This window comes from Diplotaxodon limnothrissa, linkage group LG23 (genome assembly GCF_057381915.1).
Source record: "Diplotaxodon limnothrissa isolate DT_005_m linkage group LG23, D_limnothrissa_male_GT1.1, whole genome shotgun sequence".
Lineage (NCBI taxonomy): Eukaryota > Metazoa > Chordata > Actinopteri > Cichliformes > Cichlidae > Diplotaxodon > Diplotaxodon limnothrissa.
The window spans coordinates 39,736,061-39,749,564 of record NC_140617.1 but is presented as its reverse complement, the minus strand read 5'-3'; the positions used below and the strand labels follow the sequence as shown (position 1 = coordinate 39,749,564).

At 39.8% G+C, this 13,504-nt stretch overlaps 1 protein-coding gene across 2 annotated transcripts in view; it reads right to left on the bottom strand.

Moving 5' to 3' along the window:
* LOC146608654 (interleukin-1 receptor accessory protein-like 1-B) overlaps positions 1-13,504 on the bottom strand; it is a 308,683-nt gene that overhangs the window by 113,019 nt on the left and 182,160 nt on the right. For both annotated transcript variants that reach the window (XM_085347253.1, XM_085347254.1), the window contains exon 5: positions 13,075-13,149. In XM_085347253.1, coding sequence (XP_085203379.1) covers positions 13,075-13,149 — 75 coding nt within the window. The remainder of the gene's footprint in view (positions 1-13,074; positions 13,150-13,504) is intronic.

Sequence of the window (13,504 nt, the reverse complement as noted above, 5' to 3'; positions counted from 1 at the left end):
AAATGTGGAGGGAAAATCAAAAGTAGTTAAAAATGGCCAATTATACCCTGGACCCCAGGGTTTTTTTTTTTAAAGTAACGCAATAGTTACTTTTCAAGTAATTAATTACTTTTAGAATATTGTAACTCAGTTACTAACTCGGTTACTTTTTTGAAGAAGTAACTAGTAACTATAATTAATTACTCTTTCAAAGCAACACTGCATATCAGAAACTGACATATCAACATAACTGAAATATTGACTGAAACATCAACATAAACAGTGTCTTATTTTTTTGTTTTTGAAGTTTTGTCGTTTTTTTAATGTTACGGTTCTTTTCAAATTCAGCATTAACTATCTAAAGTTTTACTAATAATATACTAAATAGGTAACTAACCATGTAACCAGGTTGGTCACTTACATTAGGGCAATTTTATAGTTTTTTTTATTACAGTATTAGATGTACTTATAGGTCAAGAAATGTGTACTGCAGACCAACTGGTCTGAAATAAGACATAATATGAAATCAAAATGGCAAAAAAATATCAAAACTGACCATCATAACACAAAAAAACCCAACAAGATTTTACTGGTTGATTTAAAATGATCCTTCCCCCAAAGATCCTTTTTTTAAATTGAATGACAATCAGAGTGGGATTGCAAGGGCAGATGTTTTAAAGGGTAACATCACAGCTGTTTTAACATTTCAACTCAATTTGGGGAAATGCCAACTTTAAACCTACCAGCTCTGATAATGGATGACAACAATGGCAGGCCCGCCACATTTTGCAAATAAAAACAAGTATGTAACTACTCTGTTTCTAAAATTGCTACAAATTAGGATTTTATAGCAAAACACAGCATAACTCATTAGCTAAAGCATCTCTCCCTGTCAGAAAAACCAATTAAAGGCCGTTTTTTCTAATCGCTGTGTATCTATCCTTTATACACTGTTACCAGCTCACTGCTATGACTCATCATAGAGAATAATCTAGTGGAGGATGGGAGGGAAAAAAAAGGAAACCACATTAATTTCTACTGAAAAGCTTAACTAACATTCTAATAAGATGAGGAAATGTATATTGATATCGAAAACAAATGTGGTTAAAAGGTGATAAGGACAGGGTTAAATATAGCAACACATTCCCCACGCTTTTTAAAGGAGAAACACAATACTTGCTAATAAAACAAAGCGCCCAAGAAATGTTGTTATGCTCCATATCGGGAAGCTTTAGACACGCTGTGGTAAGAGGACAGTAACTCTCTGTTGTGTAAATTTCTGTTCTATTTTATTCTATTCTATTCTGGTCTGCGCAGAGGTCAGGGGCTATCTGAGCATCTCATAATCCCTCCTACAGCTGAAGAAAAAATATTGTTTCTTTACCCAATGTACAGAAGCAAGGTGTTGCCTGACTCATCGCAGTTATGAGACAAATATCCACAACATTTCATCTGACACATTCTTATTCCCCCAGAGCAGGGCTGCCCACGGACCAAACAGAGGACCACACTTGTCGATGTAATAGAGCAACACAAAGCAGGCGAATACTGTATGAGAAGGACAAATCTGGCCATATCAGATTGCTTAGCACATGCAAATCCCCGGAGGTGACAGCGTGAGACCTTTCCGTGCGTGAGCGTGAATGTGTGCATCATTAGCTCTGAAGAATATTGTGCTTCACCTGCATGTGCGTACGTGCTTCAGAGCAGTTTTGCCATGACATCATATATTGTGTAAAGTTTGCTGCCATTGCCATCCTGGCCCTGTAGCTCTCTGGCTGGTCACCAGAGGACGCTCTCTCTTTTTCTATCTGTCTCTCACACACACACGCACACAATCAGAAGTTGGCCCAAAAGGCCAATGTGAGACCAAAGAGAGTGCAGCGAGAGCATCGCCCAACCAAGGTCACGCTCCGGGCAGAGAGGAGACGCTGTCATCTCTGTCCAACCTGGACACACAGCCACATAAATGCAGCCAGAAGGAAACCAATACGGCCACCTGTTTGGCAGGAAATACAGCAAGGCCAATTAGTTCAACCAGGCAACACACACAAATGCACTGCCGAGGCAATGATGATGAGGGAAGAGTTTGCATGGATAGCATTTTGGCTTTGGTTTTCTTTGCTGACAAAGAGGGGGGGAAATAGATCAACAAAAACTGTGGATGAAGTAAAATATTACAGAAAAAATGGCTTCGAACAACCTAAGAAATTTAATGGAAAACGCTTTTCTTCAAGTCACCAAAGAAAATTAATGTCTCCTCCTACTGCTAGCAATTGAAGTTCTTGAATAGCAGAGTACAAGAGAGCAAAGTGAGCTGCCGTGCCGAGGTTAAACTGAGGGCTAATCTAATGGCTGTTAAAAGAAAAAAAAAATTACTGCGCTTAACTGCAACACTAAAAGGTGTGTTTAAATATAAGAAGGGCACCGAGTTGCTGAGCGAGTCTTGCCGCTCGCTGCTGGTGCTTGAATGGGGCTGACTATTGAAGCTAGTGATACATGATAGTACTGGAAGGAGAATGAAGAAGGCAGCAGCAAGGAGGAGGAAGAGGAGGAGGAGAAGCTTTTGAAAATTAAATTCTAGCTTGGATATGAAGAACACAGCTGTTGATGGAACAACAGCTGGGCGGTAACTGTACCGACGGCACTTTGTCAGTCTACGCTCTGTGGAACTGGAAACACGAGTCAGAGGAAGACTAACTAAAAACTAAATCCAGGGATAACCCCAAAACAAGATGCCTGCCAGAATAGCAAGACCACAGCTGTTACATGATACTGATAGTTTAATCCAATGACCGCAGTGCTACCTTGCCTATAAACCTGCTGACTAAGTATTTTACCTTCTAAGTCCTTTGTGCAGCTTTTTGCCAAGAAGTGTTTGAAGGATCTTGATCAATGCTACTTCATGAAACAACAACACAAATACAGTTTAAAAAAAAAACCCGAACATTTTATCCATGGTTTGAGGTTATAAATCATGGTGTTCCTGTAGAAATCATCTACTCAAAGAAATTGGATGAAGAAATACTTTTATTCACCAATGTAAGGATTTGCGATTAATGTCACTGTGAATGTGCCCAGAATCTATGATGAGATCAAAGGGAAACCACTTGAACTGAAAAATCAAGTGCCAAAAACTGCAGTTCTTCACCGAATTGTGAATTGCTTTGTGTCCGCCAGTTAGAAGACCACATATAATTTCAATGTACAAAAAGAAGGCTTAATTTTTATTTTATTTTATCTAATGTGATCCAAAATTATCTACATTATCTGACACCGGTGCTCTTTGCCCATACCCTTTCATCTTCTCATCAGTGCTAGGTTTGAAAAAAGCCTATATGATGGCAGCCAAAATGCTCTTAGTCACACTTCAGGATAGCAGAAACCAATGGCAGAAGTCAGTGTCTACATCCCTCTTTGGTCTATGGGTGAAATCTCAATTTGTCCTAAGGAGCCATGAGTATCAAATCCTACGTATGTTTTGGGAGTGTTGCACATATACTAAATATCAGCACTGACCAGGCACCTCTTATGACCACAGTAGCCTCAAACATAGCAGCAAGTTGCTAGCTAAACTTAACTTCTCTGGCACACAACTGTCCATGGTTTAAGAAATTACCTCCTTCAGGACCTGTACTATCTTCTTCCACCATCAGCTTTATGATGACATAATCAGTAATGACATGATATATATAACTAATCATTTCATGCCACTTCTGGCTTGACACCGCATGCAAAAATGTACCATTTGCCATCACACTGTTACATACCTACCAATGAATGATGATGGTATGGTATGGTAGTGGTTGCTTAGGCAATAGGCTAATATTGAAGTGACACTAAGGAAAACAGTACTCGGTGACCACATCACGACCAAAATTATTGCAACTGCGTGCAATCTGGTTGTTTCTAAAATGACTCTACTCTTTGTAGAGTCATTTTAGAGTGCGAGCGGTTGTAGACCTGTTCTGCACCTCACTTTAGAGTCAGGCTACTATCAGTTTAGAGTTAAGTAGGGTCAATTATACGCAATCTGTTTGTGATAATATGACAATTAACTGTGCTAAATCAGTGAAAAGGCAAATCTGTTGCCGTCTGTTGCAAATCTCTTGCCAACTACACAAAATACTTATATTCAGAGTCTAGCCAAAACTTCATAGATTTGAAACAGAAATTCCTCCACAACAAAAGTAGTGCTGCAGGATGGCAATTTAACTGCAAAATGACATTGGCGCAAAACAACCATTCTGACAGCTGGTTGACGAATGGTTGTAGGCTATGCTGGTTATATTCCTAAGTCCCCTACAGCAAAGAAACACATCACAGATCTCAGACTGCAAAGTGTTGGCAATCTGTCTGCATTTATTTCATTAGATAGAAATTATTTGAAGACCTTTATCAACCTGCCTGAGAGTGAGTGCAGTCAATCCAAGTCAGTTTGTGACAGTCTGGAGACAGATTTCCAGTGGTCGCCGCAACTCCTTGCATCTGTCACCTAAACTGAAAAAAATTCAGTATAATCACAGAGCAACCACCAATTTTTCCGGGTCGCATGGATGTTTCTAACTTAAAGACACTTTGTACCAACATGTTGAGAAAAAAAGACCTATTTTTTCATGTATTCAGAGAGTATAACTGAATGCAATCCTTACTATATAGTAAAGAAAGCAATAAAAAAACCCTTTTGGCAGTAGAAATAGAAAATCAGTTGGGATTTGCAGAACCACCAAAACAGCAGCCCAGTTCTGCTCCACCAAATCCTTTCCTAATTCATCTCATCTCGTTCCAGAGCAGCATCTAGAATCACACATGCTGCAACAGCACAGGAAATCTCACTATTTATATTCAATGACTTTTCCCCTCTGATTACAAGTCAGGAAACTCTGCATTTGAAGTCTGTTGATCGATATTACACAGCACTTAAACGTCCCCCCGTGGGTGAAAAATCTTTTCATCTTTAATCAATTTCACATACGTGTGTCGTCATCTACATTTGCTACCTTCATCTATCAGACGAAAGTCATTAAAACTGCATTTACTGCAGCAACGGTGGCATAAATAAACAAATCAACTGTCGGATTAGTTATAAGTTAAAACAGGACCACATTCTAGTATTCATCAAGACTTTTTTTTCTTACCTGCATTGCTTTACATTGTGTTTTAAAATGTGCTTGAAATGAGAGACCCAGTGATTGTCCCATTGCGTCAGTGCCTCTTATCTGCTGATATAATCAAGCCTGACAAAGGTAGAGGTTTTCTGACCTTCGTGAGTACCTACATGCAGGTGCAATGCAAGAACACTTAAGCCATTAAGCATAAAAATAGAAAACATCATCAAACCAGACTGTCTAGAAAATAGATGCTAAAGCTCAATTTATGATTAATAGGTCTACCCAGAGATGGAAAGTATTGCTGGCACAGGCAAGAGGCAGTATATCTTAATACTCAAGTGCTCTGGCCAGTTCGTGATGCTATTTTCTGCTAAGGGGGACAAACGCCTTGAGCCATTTTTCCTGTTTGCTGAGGCAGATATGATGTTGTGGGTGGGAGGAGAAGCAGAGCAGCACATGGTCACTGTGGTAAAATAGCTCGTCTTCTAAGGTCAAGCCATGATCTGAAACATGGCTGGTATCAGTGCTGCACTCACTGCTGCTCTGCTGGATCTGTTGACGAAAATTAGCCATCTTTGGTCGATAGAGCCTATCATCTCATGACTGTCCCTGTCATTACTGTACTTATGTAAAACACTAATGGGAGCATCCCACCGCCAAGTATCCCTACCAATCACCACCAGCGACCCCCACCCCTTTCTAATATGACAGTAAAGATTTATACCTCCACACTGCAGGGCATATTAACCATTTGGGACAGTGTGCCGTTTTGTAACCACTTTCATCTGTAATAACCCAAGGTAAGACACCATCATATTTCATCCCCTCTGTGAATCTTAAATGAACCTGCTCACTTTTCCCCCCTTCCTCTGATGCTTTGCCCAAACTCCCCCTACCTTCATTTCTCTCTCATTCTCTATCCTCCTCTCTCCCTTTATCTTTATCTCACTCTGTCTTCCTCTCCTCCCGGGCCCTCGACTCATCTGGAGACTTGCCAGGAATGCAGATAGGATCACTCACAGATGTACAATAACTTGAGGGGAATAAATATGCCCTAATTGAGAGAAATGATGTAATATTGATCCCAGGGCCTCTGAACCTTTGGCATCGACGGAGCGTTCTGCCGAGCCCGTGACATTTAGAGGGATGGCTGGTGTGTACGTGAGTGTGAATGTATGTGATATTGGGAATAGGTGTTGTACAGCCAGAGAGACTTTTTTTTTCTTTGTGAAACTAAAAATGTGTCTTGTGGTGTGTTGAGAACTTCCTGCCTCAAATGATAACCCTAGTGTAAGGTAGAAGTGCAAGGATGATGTTTTCCCACCTGAGAATGTACTGAACACAACACTGAGCTGCTCCACCGTATAAAATAATGCTTTTTAAAAAATTCACTCTTAATTCGACCATAATTCACCAAATGAACATCATGCTATGATAAATAAAACTTGGAACTAGTTCTTGGAACCATAATCTTGAAGGGAAAATGTTTGCTGAGATGATAGATTAATTGAGAAGGACTAACAGAATTCATGTGTTAGTTCTTGTACGTAATTGGCTAAGCAGACAGACTGGATATCCAAAATCGTTCAAAGCTTATATGCTTCTCTGCAGTCCTCTAAGAAACCAATGACCCAGCTGTTTTACATGCTGTGACCATAGACAGTATCAAACATGGACTACTATGGGCTCTTCTGACACCGTCCATTGGTTTCTCGAATCTCTTTTTGAGACCTTGAGACGGGGCATTTCCGTCCCAATCTTGGTTTAAAAAAAACACTGATGTGACCAGCAAGGGTGGGTCTGGATGTGAAACATCACACTCTGGATGTCTGGAGTTTTGATCTCCTCCATACCTGCTTCATACCCTGGAGGACGGGGCTGTGGCTCCCCACACTCCCTAGCAGATCGTTACATGGAGAAACCTTTGGAATGCAAGCATGCTGATCCACACAGGTGTGCACACAGGTGTGCACACAGGTGTTCAGACGCGGACTACAGCTTTCTTGGCTGCTGCCTCAAAGCACATTGTGCGCTGTCTATCTTGCGTGCTGCACAATATCGTTTATTACTTAGTATCTACTGATATTTACTGCTAGCTAGTTTATTGTGATGGTGCCGGTTTTTTTTATTATGTTGCTCTTTGTTGTTTGCTTTCTCTTCTGTTTTTTTTCCTCCATACAGGTGACCTGGGTGTTTTGGGGTTTTTTTGTTGTTTGGTTTTTTTTTTTTCTTTCTTCCCCCCCCCCTTCTCACCGTCTCTTCTCCCCTTTGGTTTTCTTTCTCTCCCTCTCTGAAAATAAAATAAATTCATAATTATAATAAAGGTCAATCAAATGGACCAATATGGCAAGGCCATGATGATCCACTTGGTAAAATAAATCCGCTTGGCATCTTTCTTGGCCTTAAGACAACAATTCTGATGGCTAAAGATCCAAACGGGACAAAAAAAAAAAAGAAAAAAAAAAAAAAAAAAAAAGAAACATCACAGTCATTGCTAAACGACTTGTGATTAGTAAGTCGTTAGCCAATGAGCGTACCAGGGATAGTCCTCATTTTTGAAGCATTGTATGACCAAGATTCATAAATACAGACCCAAGATGAGCAACTGAGACCATAAGCCTGCCAGGAAAGTTTTTACAAAGGTCAAGAAAGAAACCCGTTTCCTGGCCTTCAGATAGATTGCTGGTTTAAGGCTGATTCACATAATCGTGACACTGACCCCTGTAGGCTCTGTGTAGGTCCAGCAGACACCCATGCCCCTTCCTTTAGGCCATCTTGCTTTTTTTTAAGAGCATGATAACATGAATGTCTCCTGGTTGTCATCTTCTGTTCAGCCTTTGGGGAGACCTCAAGCAGAGTCTAGCTACATGTCGTCTTGTTCGGAAGGAATTCTTGTTCATATAAACAAAACTCTTTGTGGACGGATTAAATTCAGAACAGGAATGGTTGTACCTTCTGTAACAGGTCCTTAGCACTCTTTTTGATATCAGATTTTGGAATAACACATGCATCTTTATTGGAGGCTTCACATTTCCTAAAAGATTAATTTTGCATTCAGAGAACCTGGTCTTAAAAAAAAGTCAATTTCACAGCATAATTTATAGATTTCAAATTGGGGTGATCATTATATCTACCTGACCCTTCAGCATTCACATCCGTTCTCTAGGACCTTTGGTATTTACCTTTAAAATGATCTACTACACATGTCTCTCTATCTGTTGCATGGTTTACCTTCATTCCACTGTGGACTACCAGTAGAAAACCCAAGACATCAATACTAATCATTAAAATATTGAAAATGGTACCTTAATCAATGGGAGGTGATTCCAACAGCCCACCATTAGGATTTCAAATCCATACAACTAAAGGAAGAAACCTGTTTTAGAATAATGGGATGAGGACTCATGATCATAGACTGATCGTCGAGCAACGACTTTACATTTCAAAAGCATCTGCTGTAGCTCCGACTTTCAACTGCATTCTGCCAGCGTGGTGAAAGTTGACATTTTGTCTGCTGCTAGGTGCAGTTAATCATTTCTTCCTAATGATGCTTTGTTTTGACAGAGGATGCAACAACCCACAAATTCATTATATCTCTCAATTTAGATTTTAGATTTAATGCGAGGGTAAGTCAGCTTAGAGGAAATGGGAGTCTCACAGCAACCTGACCTGCACAGGAATAACAGCCCAACCTCATCATTACCAAATGATTACAAAATCTAATTTGATGTGGCTACTGACTTAAAAGTTAATTCAGGAAAATAATGGTTTTGTTCTGACTGAGGTACCCTCTGTTTATGTCAGTGGACTATGTAACTCCATCCTGTGAGTGACTGAGGACCAATTTCCAGTTGAAGTTGTTATTATGTACACACCAATGAATAGATTAGAAAGTTCAGCCTCTGAGAGCAGTGCAGACCCGCAGATTGCAATAGAGACTAAAACAAATGGATTTTCACAATCAGTCTTTCTGAGATGATGTGAACACACCAAAATAATCAATTTAATCACTGAAACAGAAAACAACTCTTGAGATTTGCAAAATATTAGAGACTGGTGATGTAGAACAGCTTCTTAAAGTGAAGCACTTGTTTTTAATCTTGAAAGATTAGGTAGAATTTGAACAGGAGGCTCAATAAAAAAGAAAATAAAAAAGTTTGGTTTTTTTCCTCTGCTGCAATTTCAGAAAACTCGCTGTCGAGCGATAATGTCAAGTGGCAGGGGATGAAGTGTGATATCCCGAGGATTGAGGTGAAGGGATTGAAGTTTCAACAGCCAATCAAGATCACAGGGGATCTTTCTGGGTTTTCCCTGAATGAACATCACAGGCGGCGTGCCACAGTGGTCGTAAATTCAATCTAAGCTGAAGTAAAATGTCAGGATAGGTAGGCCGGGAGTGACATGTTAGCTCTGCATAGAAAATAGGATTATAACAAATCAAATCTGGAAGACGCAGCAGCAGAATAAAGGCCCAAAAAAGCTGGTTGGTTAGGGTTCAATCCATGGTTGAGTCCGCTTTACGAACATAGATGAAAAACGAACGAATTTAGTAAGATTACCAAAAACATATTCATGCATAAAGGAAACGAACCTCCCCCCAACCCTAAATTGTTAAACTATTTACAAAGCGTATAGATTAGCAGTACAGTAGAAACACTTGTCCTGCAGTAAGTCTGCTTAGCTGTACTCCAGTCGATTATGTGTACAAGACAGAGTGAAAGCAGTGTGCAGTGACATGTCAGACTGAATTACAGACGCGAACTGTATCTGATCTGTCCCACAGAGAAAGCAGCGGAGAGACATGCCCACTGAGGGCCTGCATGAGAAGAGCATTTACACAACATGTTTTAATCAAGCATTTTAAATTTAATCAGTTATAACTGAGGAAGCACATCCATTAGGAGACAGAGAAGTGAATGGAAAGTGCATGCTGATTAATTGGGACCCCCACTCCACAGATCCCTCTGCTCTCTCCGTTCTTCCCTCGAGTTCCGCAGCGAGCGCTTGAAAAGTGTATCTCCGCATTTGCCTTTTCACACTCTCGTCGCTCTCCCCGTCTCACCTGCCTAATTAACTGTCAGCTGAAGCCATTTGCTCTTCTATATTTTATGGAAGAAAGAATAAAAATAAATAAATAAAATTCCACCCGAGCTGCCATAAACCCTGAAAGGATATGCTGGGTTTGACTGGGCTCTCTGTGGATGATAAAAGCGCACTAGGCCAACACTGAGAAGAAGTGATAGGAGCTTGTACTGGCAGAGAATCAAATAGGTGTTCATATATTATGTACACAGTGCTGCTGACTCTGTGTAGAATATCAAAGGGTGCAGAGGTGGGTGAGGAGCATTAAAAAAACCCTACAGAATTCTGGCTAATCCTTAACCAGTTAAAACTAAAATGCAAATTTAAAGGGGATCTTTCATGCTGTTACAGTGGCAGGATTCTCATATGAAACATGGAAAGATTCAAATCATGAAGTCAGAGTATGAATAAGTAATATATATGTGGGGCGATCATGGCTCAAAGAGTTGGCAGTTTGTCTTGTAACCGGAAGGTTGCCGATGTGGCTAAACTGTAGCTTGCCTCCACCAGTGTGTGAATGTGAGAGGAATTGTAAAGCGCTTTGAGGGCCCCGAAAAGCGCTATATAAATGCATCCATTATTATTATTATTATTATTATTATTATTATTATTATTATTATTATTATTATTATTATTATATAAGCCAAAAGCTCAAATTTCATACTGTTTATTCCACTTTTGGCTCTGTATGACATCACTGAGCGCATACATGCCTAATATGGCACAGACACGGAACGGAAGCCACACCCACAAACCATCTTTTATGAGGGGCAGCCAATCAGAAGAGAGTTACCTTAAAGGGATAGTTCATGGAGCTTAAACATGAATTGCTGTACAGATAATAAAAAAGATAGATAATTCTGAATAATGCAATGCTACTTTATTACAGGCATGTGCTCAAAAATGTGCATAATAGGTGCCCTTTAAATGCAGCCTGGTACAATTAGCAGTGAAAATGAAGGGCTCAAAATATTCTTTTGATGAAAAATACAGTAAAAGTACAGTTTAGTAAAAACATATCTTTTCTACCTTTATTGCCTGTTCTCAAAGCTATCAGGTAATGGATTTTGCAAACCATCATTATCCACTAAGAAAACTTAATCAGATGAAGAAAACCAGGGAGACTTTTATCCATCATCAATTTAAGGCTACAATGACTTGCACCTATTTTCCCATTGCCACGTTTTACCTCTGCGAGACCGTTTTGTTCATCGCCCATGACAAATTTACTTCAAAGGAAGCCTCCATCGTGACCCATTTTCTCTTCCACCAACAGCCGAGCTTTTGCCCAATAAGGCACAAAGCGGGAATTTTCCCATGAGCCCCCCTTGCATCCAAAGCTGGTAAGGCGAATGAAAGGTACCGAGGCGGCCACATGAGGCGGAATTGGAGGCAATCACTTGGAGTGCTGCTAACATAATACACTGAAGATGATACGAAGAGAGATTATGTACTGACTCATTAAAGATGAACAAACACAAGCTGCATCAGTGTTGCACAAAATAACCAAGATAGATGTGATGAGTGTGAATACAATGAAAAGGCATAGGATTGGAGGAGAAAGAAACACAGCGGACACGGCTTTTATACCAAGTGAATCACTTTCTTTTTCATATACAGATGTGATAAATGACTCATCCTTTTCTATCTTCTATCCTTCCTGATAAAAACTCAAGGTCCATTCACAAAAGGGCCAGGAAAGTAAAAAGACCTAATTGAAATATTGCATATTGAACAGTGCTTGGTAGGGATGTCACCAGAACTGATATTTCCAGTAGCTTTCTATACCACAATTCTGAAAACAAGAGGGCACTTTTCTGATACCATGGGTAATATAGGAGGCAATTATACAGAGTGGGATTTTTACTAAGATAATAATAATTGGTACTAAAAATTAGATATTCATTTGCAAAGCTGTTTATACCAACAATGACATCTTTCCCTCCTCCTCCTGCAGACACACGACTTCACACAGCAGCTACAGACAGACAGGCACACAGTCCCTCTTATCCCTAGCCCCTCCCACCACCAGCAGCTGAACTCTTGAACAGCAGCAGAACAAACTTGCTAAAGCAACTTAAAGACCGACACCCCTGTCTTTGTGAGAAATTTCTAGGGGCCTGTAAATCTCCTGTTTCAGCAACGACGAAACTGTTATCATTAATATTGACCAAGCTGGTGTTAACATTACCATTTAACTATTAGCTCTCTGGCAAGTCATGATCAGGATAGGGGCTAGCAGCTATGGCTAGTGTTAACATTATTGTTGGAGCTAGGCAGTCCTGCCCATCTGAAATGATAACGGACAGCGTTAATTTAACAGGCAGAAATGTGTTATGGTCTGTAAGAGCAACTAGACAAAAACAGTGGCGGTCAATAACAACAAACTTAACAACTATTTTATCAGCTATGATCATACTGCCAACTCAAAACCTTAATGTAGAACATGAAAAAAGCTAATTATATTTAACATTAATTGCCTGATAGATACTGAAGAAAAAAGAACAGAGCAAAAGCAAAGTGGTAATACGTAGAAGTAACTCCTCAATAAAAAATATTGTATCCAAGAGAAACAATGTGGTGCATATTCATAGAGGAAGAGCAGAATATCCCCAGCAACAGCAAGGCGACATTTACCAAGTATTACACTACAAATTAAGAAACTACCATTGGGGTTGTTACCTAATAATATCTGACTCTAAAACTTTCATCCTACATGGACAAAATAAGCACATCACTCCAAAAAACCAAAGCTAAAGTAAAGTAGAACAGGACCTACTTTGAAGCGCCAACTGGCTAATCTAGAAATCTGAAGCAATGCCATTGTGTAGCGCAAGCTAGTGCGACACTGTATCCTCATAAAACAAGCGATCACTGTAGGGAATGAAACGAGATTTCTTACCTATTGCCATTTCTATGATGCTCATTTGGCTCTCTGAAGGGAAAAGGATTTTTGGCGGCTTGTCTGTCAGGGGAGCTGTGAAAACACAAACAGAAAGAAAGAGAGAGCGCATTAAATTCCACATCTTTTCTCCTCGGTGGACTGTGGGAGTATGATTTATTCATTAAAGACCACAATAAAAGCGTCCTTTAAATGGGAGCAAACACATGGAAATATATATATTTAAATAGTGGACAGAAGAAGAAGGAGAAGAAGGATGAATTACCCAGTCAAAGCTTTAAATATCAGTGTGCATGCTTTCAAAGCAGAAGCTACTTCAGTACTAATGCCACTCATTCTTTGAGTAAGTCACGATACGGTGCCAACACGGAATACATTACAAGCTGTTTTGTATATACAGGGGCTGTGCAGCTACTCAACCATTTCCAAA